This window comes from Suricata suricatta, chromosome 16 (genome assembly GCF_006229205.1).
Source record: "Suricata suricatta isolate VVHF042 chromosome 16, meerkat_22Aug2017_6uvM2_HiC, whole genome shotgun sequence".
In the NCBI taxonomy this organism is placed as follows: Eukaryota; Metazoa; Chordata; class Mammalia; order Carnivora; family Herpestidae; genus Suricata; species Suricata suricatta.
Window position 1 is genome coordinate 56,248,265 of NC_043715.1, and position 8,048 is coordinate 56,256,312.

The 8,048-nt window shown below is 50.7% G+C and overlaps 1 protein-coding gene across 6 annotated transcripts; it reads left to right on the forward strand.

The window, feature by feature from the left end:
• The first annotated feature begins 1,050 nt into the window (after nt 1–1,050).
• NCR1 (natural cytotoxicity triggering receptor 1) lies at nt 1,051–7,780 on the forward strand. Of its 6 annotated transcripts, none has more exons than XM_029924666.1 (7): nt 1,051–2,808; nt 2,890–2,925; nt 3,107–3,391; nt 5,092–5,370; nt 5,618–5,668; nt 6,400–6,447; nt 6,564–7,780. In XM_029924666.1, the coding sequence occupies exons 1-7, from the start codon at nt 2,559–2,561 to the stop codon at nt 6,737–6,739; spliced, it is 1,125 nt and encodes a 374-aa protein (XP_029780526.1). In that variant the 5' UTR covers nt 1,051–2,558; the 3' UTR covers nt 6,740–7,780. The 6 variants fall into 6 exon arrangements, with proteins under 6 accessions (XP_029780526.1, XP_029780527.1, XP_029780525.1 ...); XM_029924667.1 differs by having other exon boundaries at nt 1,051–2,087; XM_029924665.1 differs by having other exon boundaries at nt 1,051–2,925.
• Nucleotides 7,781–8,048: the final 268 nt, after the last annotated feature.

Sequence of the window (8,048 nt, forward strand, 5' to 3'; positions counted from 1 at the left end):
TCACTCTTTAAGTGATTGAGTCACGGCTTGAAATCCATCATCCCCAACATGGCCAACAGTCTCTAACTAGACATAGTCCTAGGAGTACAGCTGTGAACTTAATATGGAAACTGGGGCTGAACTGAATAGATATAAAGACTTTATAAGAAACCAGAGACAAATTTAATGAGAAGGGAGGCTACCGGTACCTTAGTGTGTGGTGTCCAAGGAAAACACTCCAGGTTTAGGGGCGTATTCCCTGAAAGCAGCACACAGCACCTCTGATTAGCTGGACAAAACTTGCCATTGCCTTAACGTTTTTGCGCCTCAGTTTCTTTTCTGCAAACTGGTGGAGTTTATGCAAGGAGCAAATGGGGAGGAAACCCATGAGGAACCTGAGGCTGGACCCATTTTCTACAGTCCAGACCCCACTCCAGCTTGGGCCGTGCCATGGAGATGTTAGCCTGATCCTTTCTGCTGCCGGGAGGTTGACTTAAACCCGGGGCATCCCATCAACTTCTGAAATAATTTCAGAGGAATGTGTTATCAGGCAAGCAGCCTCTGGAGTAGAATCTTGAAGTCTCTGTGAGAAAGAAGGAAATCTGGCCATTGGTAGCAACATGGATGGACCTTGAGGGTGTCATGCTGAGTGAAATAAGTCAGGCAGAGAAGGACAGATACCATACGTTGTCACTCATAAGTGTACCAGGAGACACTTAGCAGAGGACTGTGGGGGAGGGGAAGGGGGGAAATAGTTGGGGAGAGGGAGGGAGGTAAACCATGAGAGACTCTTGAATACTGAGAACAAACTGAGGGCTGACGGGGGTGGAGGAGGGGGAAGGGGGTGACGGGCCTGGAGGAGGCACTTGTGGGGATGACTACTGGGTGTTACATGGAAACCAACTTGACAATAAACTATAAAATAAAATAAATAATAAAAAATAAATAAGAAAAGAATCTCGAAGTCCCTGAAGCAAGGGGTAGAAGAACTTTTTCACAATTCCAAGACAACTACTTCTCTACCCCTGGCGACTTTGTCCCCAAAGGACGACCAGCTCTCTCCTGACACAGGGACCCATTCACTAGGAACCTCACCTTCATGCTATGGATGGACTTTCCGCTGACAGTGATAAGTAAGCTAAGCTGGATTATGGGAGAGAGGTGAGACAAGATGGCCTCTTGGCCTGGAGACATCTTCGTCATCTACAGGTGAGCCTGCCCCATTGTGTCCTGTGGGCTAGCAACCACTGCCTCCCTCCCCCATGCTTTGGTTTCTAAATGTTTCCACAGGCAAGAGTGACTTAAAAACAAAAACCCCATAGCACACAGCCAGGTTTCTCACATACATCAGCGGGGTCCACTCTCCAGAAATGTGGTCAGTGTAAACACTCTGGTAGGTAGTCCTTGGTTCTCACCCACTTCTTCTGCACCCATCCTTCCGGTAAGTCTGTCGAGGCTAAGTTCCCTAAATGATGCAACACAGGAAGCCAGCTGGAAGAAGCCCCCAACTGTGTCCTTGATGAGTCCTCGATGGGAAGACAGGACAGTGGCAACTCACTACCTGACCCTTTTCACGGGGAGAGCCAGACTTCTGATTTGAGGCCAGGATCTGCCCACGTATGGATGTGCAAGCTGGCGTCTCGATCAACGATGACCATCTCACGTGATCTTTTCCAGGAGAAAGATGTTATAGGCACATGAGGGTAATGCCTTTCCTCAAAATGTCCTAAGGATATTTTGGCGGAGACCGTCTAGACAGGGAGCATGGGGGACACGGACTGGGTAGAGAAGAGGAGTCCCGGAATTCGGAGCTGAGGACGGGAGACAGCAGAAAGAAGGGAGTAGAAATCCTTTCATTTTCAGCCACACGAATGAACCCAGAGGACACTACGCTAAGTGAGATCAGTCGGACACAGGACAAACAATACTGACACCATTATATGAAGATGAAACTGTCCTATATTTCGACTTAGGCATTAGTTACATGACTCTGTACGTTTATCACAACTCACACAGAACTAAACAGGAAATGAGTGGATTTTACTATATGTAAATAAGAAAGCAAATGGAATATATTCAACCACAAAATCAAGAAATAAGAACAAAAGGTAAGATGGGGGGAGATTTCCTCACAGAATGTAAGCCACAACATGAATTGGTGTAACATTTCATTTTCAAAAATTGTTTAGACTTTTTGGGGGGAAGTGAACACACTTTGAATTTTAAACTATTTAACATTTTAATATTTAATTTCTGCCTTATAACAGATTAAAGGAATATACTGATGTAAAAAACAGAACATTTTTACCTAAAGAATAGCATTTTGTTGAAACAACATAACAAAGCTTTGGAGATGATCATGTTATCATTCCATTCTGATGACACTAACAAACACATGGCCACCAAACAGAGGGGAGCCAAGGCTAAACACATATTTTTTAAATGATTCTAAGGTTTCTGCTCTGTACCCAGGGCATAATGTCCGCATTTCAGATTTTAGAAGAGGACCCTGAAATGAATGGGTTTCAGGTGGGGCAGACAATTGTCGGAGGATCTAGTTAGACCACAGATATGATCAGATGTGTCTTTACACCTCAGGGTCAGAGGTAGAGGGAAAACGGAACCTTTTCTTGTTAAAAAAAAAAAAAAGAAAGAAAGAAAGAAAACGGAAAAGAAAAAGCACCAGTCAGTGTGAGAGTCCCACGGCAGTTAGTGCTCGGCTTTACCCACCACATCCTGCGCCTCCTCTGGGGTTGCCGGCCTCAGCCTCCGCATTCCCCTCGCGAATCGAGGCTATGACCTCCACACTCACTGCCGTGCTCTGCCTTGGTGAGTCCCCTCCGAGCGGGAGACGGGACCCAGGGGTTTGGGCATGGGCGGAGCGGCGTGGCTCATGCGGCTGTCTTCCAGGGCTGTCTCTGGGCCAGACCATCGGCACCCAGACGCGTGAGTCCCTCCTTCAGAGCCCCCGCGTCTCTCTTCTGGGCCCAGGCTAAGTATTCACCTACCCACAACCAGAGGAGGGGACAGGGGCTCCGGTGTGCCAGGAAGGCTTGCGCCAGCAACCAGGGGGAAATGCGGGTGGGAAGGTGCCTTATGTGAACGTCAGCCTCTGATTCCCTTCCAGAGATTCTTTCAAAACCCATCATCTGGGCCAAGCCCGGTCTCATGGTCCCGAAGGGAAAGCCAGCGCAGATCTTATGCCAGGGGCTCCCCGGGGCTGCTGAGTACCAGCTGTATTTCGAGGGACGCCTCTCTGCCTGGCAGAGCCCGAGCCGGACGAGAGGAAGGACCACAGCCTCGTTCCCCATCTCGGCCATGACGCTGCTCACCGCAGGGGAGTACAGGTGCACTTACCGAAGTGGGGAGCTCTGGTCAAGTCCCAGTGACCCTCTGGACCTGGTGGTGACAGGTACTGTCCCATTCTGTCTGGGACCATCCCCTGAGCCTGAATCCTGGGCAGGGGCACCATTCACTAATCTCCTTTAGTGGCGTCCAAACCTCACTCCACGGTTATCTGTGAGCTCGGGGCGGATTTGTCAGAGGCCAGTTTCCCCAGGTGAGATGTTCTGAGACAGATGTTTGCATGCATCTGGGGAGTCCCCTCAAAGATGAGTCCTGTGACGAGGAGTGAGGGCAGCAGGCTAGGCAGGAGGCGAAGGTGGACCCGGGGGTGGTTTCCGCAGACACCCCAGCCAAGCCAGTGTGGAGCTCTGGACCAGGACGGCCCTTCCTAGTGGTCTCTAGTGGAGGAGAGCCCCTCCCGGGGGGGTCCGTGCAAACATCCGTGCTTTGGTGGCAGTTGCTTTGTAGCAGGAGAAGACAGACCATGAGTCAAGTTTATGGTAAATCTATCAATCACAAGCACAGGAGGAGGAAATAACAGCACAAAAAAAGCAGGACAGTCCGTGTTGGGAGGGAAAGCCCTCCCAGTTAAGGGGGCTCAGAGGAGGGAAGCTATTCTCCCCCTTAAGCAGGTATCAGAATCTCTTAGGGGGTTGGTGAAACGCAGGCGGCCTTAGTGCACCCACGTGCATAAAAGCCCTGTCCACGGTGGCCAAACGGTAGCTACAACCCCAGTGTCTACAGGCCAAGGAACAGGTAAACAAAATGTGGTCAATGCACACAGCAGAATATTGTTTGGCCTTAAAAAGCAAAGAAATGCTGATCCACCTGCTACAATGTGGACAAACCTTGAGTACATTATGCTCATGAGATAAGACAGTCACACATCGACAAGCCCTGTCTGGTTCCGCTTCCACAGGGGACCCAGGATGGCCGAGTGCATAGAGACAGAAAGCAGGACAGCGGTCATCAGGGGCTGGGGCTAGGGATGGGGCGATGCTGTTTAGTGATGGGGACAGAGTTCCAGATGAAAATATTTGTGAGGATGGATGGTGGGGACAGCTCACAGAGCAGGGCAAATGTGCTTAGTGCCGCTGGACTGTGCCCTTAAACATGGTTAAGATGGGGGGCGGAGACTGGGGGCTCAGTAGTTTAAGTGTCTTTGGCTCAGGTCATGATCTGTGGTTTGTGGGTTCGAGCCCCGCATCGGGCTGTGTGCTGACAGCTCAGAGCCTGGAGCTGCTTCAGATTCTGTGTCTCCCTCTCTTGCTGCCCCTCATCCGCTTGTGCTCTGTTTATCCCTCAAAAATCAACACTGTTTTTTAAATTTTTAGTGGTTAAGATGGTAAATGTTATGTTACATGTATTTTATAACAATTGAGAATAATAATTTTTTTAAACATAGATGGCTGCCCTTCCCCTGAATTTCTGACGCAGTGGGTCCGGGCAGGAGCCTGGGAATTTGAATTTCTAAAAAAAAAAAAAGCCTTCAGGCGATGCTGATGTCACTGGTCCCCCCTGGGGGGGGTCTCTAACTCAGAACCACTGATGGGGGCAATTCCCAGAGGGAGACTCATATTAATGCCCCTGGAAGCTGGAGGAGCCAGTGTGTCAGTCTCGAAGGGAGACATCGGGGAGGGTGTGTCCATGACCGAAACAGAGCCAGAGAGATTTAGGCAAGTGACATCCTGGTCTTCGGGCCAAGGGGGACTGGGGATGCGGGAGGTGGTATAAGGACTCTTAACCTACCGACTCCTCCTCCCACAGAACTGTATGACACACCCACCCTCTCTGTTCACCCCGGGCCGGAGGTCAGCTCAGGGGACAATGTGACCTTCTCCTGCCGGCTAGAGACTGCAACAAACATGTTCCTTCTGCTCAAGGAGGGCGGACCCGGCCGCCCGCAGCCCAGATACGGGGACACCCAGGTGGAGTTTCGCGTGGGCCCTGTGACCACAGCCCACAGGGGGACATACAGATGCTTTGGCTCCTATAACAACCATGCCTGGTCTTTCCCCAGTGAGCCTGTGGAGCTCCTGGTCACAGGTGAGGAGCCCCCGGGTGCCCCCACGTGCTCTTTGGAACCCCAAGTGAACCCAACCAGGGATGAGAAGGCAGCAAAGGGACAGGTGGGGGGACGCAGGGGGCTCCTCCCTCCTCATCCACACTCACCTTCTGGAGGCCGCGCTGATTGTTCCTGAGGAAGAAGGCTGGAGGGAGGGGCGGGGGGCCCAGGGCCCAGAGGAAAGCAAAGTCCTTACCTGTTTTCTTCACTTGCTCTCTTCACTCCCAGGTGACGCTGGGGACACCAGCCTTGCACCCACAGAATACACCTCCTTTTCTGGTGAGTAACGGGTGCTTCTAAACTTAGGGGAGGGAGCAAAGCCTCCAGTGCCACCACAAACATGGCATCCACCCAAAATGTCCAGTGATGGCATAGCACTAGCCGGGCCTGCCGCTCCAGCAGCGGAGCAGACAAGCGTCCCCTCTTTTATCTCCGAGGGAGACAGATCATGGTCAAAGTCAGCCAATTACATAGCACATGAGGAGCAAACGGTGGTGTGTACCACAGACAAAGCACAAAAGGGGTTATGGTGACTGGGCGGGGGTGGGGGCAGTTGGACAAATGACCAAGGGCTGGGCTGGCTACAGATAGTCTGAATCGTCCTCACCAAGCAAATACCTCAAAGAACCGAAGGCGTTAGTCCTGTGGCTATGCAGAGAAAGAACATTCCAGAGAGAGGGATCAGCCCCTGCATTTGCCCCGAGTCAGAGGGATGGCCAGGGTGACAGAGGAGGAAGAAGCCATGTTGACTGACTTGATGAGGGAGCTGAGGGTCAGACACAAGACTTGCCCTGCTCCAAGCCCTGGGGCTGGATTCCTCCCTCAGGGCCCCCCTGCCCCTTGGCTCTTCCTCTCTCCTGCCAGATGAAGCCACTAGGCCAGAAGCATGGGGCCGGGCCCTGGAAAAACTGCAGAGGGCCATGGGGCCGTCTGAGGGCAGGAGAGGCTGGGACAGAAGGGGCCAGGACCATCTCTTTCCCCCACTTCTCCACTCTCCTTGTCATCCACAGGCTCTTGGGACCCCTACCTGTTAACCACGGACACAGCGGTCCAGCAAGGTAGGCAGGCAGAGGGAGGCTGCAGGCTGGGAAGGAGCGTGATCTGGAAAGGACAGAGGGACAGAGACTGGGTGAGGGGGTGCCTGACAGTGACCACTCTGTTCTTCTGACCCCAGACTCTGTCCTCTGGAATCACACTGCCCAGAATCTCCTTCGGATGGGTCTGGTTTTCCTGGTCCTTGTGGTGCTCGGGTACCTCCTGGCTGAAGACTGGCTTTGCAGGAGGAGAAGGCAAGAGGGAGCCCACAGGGCTTCGAGTCAGGAACGCGGGAGAAGATTCAGGACACAGTGACCCCTGGACAAATGACCAAGGGCTGGACTGGCTACAGATAGAGCTGAAAGCTGACCTTGACCTTGGGCTATGTGAGCTCAGTGTTGTGCCCGTGGAGGGAGGTTCTCTGCAAGACAATGCGTTGGGTTTGGCAAAGCTTCCTGGGGGAGGCGGGAGGTGGGTTGCAGATGTTAAATTTCTCCTGCAGACAGATCATATTGTCTCTTCTGGGGTCTAAGCATTTTTGTGCCTGCCTAATGCAAACCAAAATTCTAACCTCACTGGCCTTCCCAAAAAATATTTCCTTCGTTAACAGCATGGCTGCGGAATATTGCTGGAAAGCTTTGGTCTTTATCCACATTTCTTCTTTCCTTCGCTGCAACATGCCATCCAAGATATTTAACAAGCAGTACAGAATAGGCATTTGTGACTGGCCCAGCTATCTGAGTGTGTCCTGGCTGGGTCTCAGCCTTGGCCCAACTCCTCTGCCCCTACGCCACCACACGTTCTGTCTTCTTCGCTTCTTTATCCGTACTTTGCCTTGTTCCTCAGGGCTCCTCCAAGAAAGTTCTCCAGACCCTCCAGCTTGACTTGAGATATCACTCCATGCCCCCAAAGCACCTATTTTTTTCTCTAGAACAGCACTGGGACTGTCCCCTTGCATATGTATCCATTTTCCTGTCTCTACAGTGAACTCTTGCAAATTAAGTCCATGACAGATTTGATGGCTGTGCTCACAGCTCCCGCACTAAGAGAGTCCTCAGAAAACACACGTCAGATCAATGGATAGATAAATGAGGCTGTCGCACAAGCTTAGACTTGAGATTGCTGAGTACGGTCCTTGAAATGCTGTCCAGACACTTTGTTCCTTGAGGATTTCTCCTTGACCAAACCATTAATATAAATATTTTATGGGTCCCTGCCGCCCTCAAGATTATCACACCTCACATGGGTCAAATCCATTCTATTAATCTTGGGTTTCCTGTCATATATCAGAGAACGCCATTTCCAACCTCAAAAGGGTAACATGAATATTTAATGAGATAAAGAATATCAAGATTACTTTGGCTATTCCGGTTTTTTTGTGGTTCCATATGAATTTTAAGATAGTTTGTTCTATCTTTGAGAAGAATGCTGGTGCAACTTTGATGGGGATTGAATTGAATGTGTAGATTGCTTTGGGTAGTAATGACATTTTCACAATGTTTATTCTTCCAATCCATGAACAGGCAATGTTTTTCCGTTTCTTGGTGTCTTCTTCAATTTCTTTCATAAGTCTTCTATAGTTTTCAGCATACAGGTCTTTTACATCTTTGGTTAGGTTTATTCC

Coding starts and splice junctions, on each gene's coding strand:
- NCR1 (XM_029924665.1), top strand. CDS start 2,559: ATGTGTCTTTACACCTCAGGGTCAGAGGTAGAGGGAAAACGGAACCTT. Junction 5,669..6,399: donor AGAATACACCTCCTTTTCTG/GTGAGTAACGGG, acceptor TGTCATCCACAG/GCTCTTGGGACCCCTACCTG. Junction 6,448..6,563: donor GGACACAGCGGTCCAGCAAG/GTAGGCAGGCAG, acceptor TTCTGACCCCAG/ACTCTGTCCTCTGGAATCAC.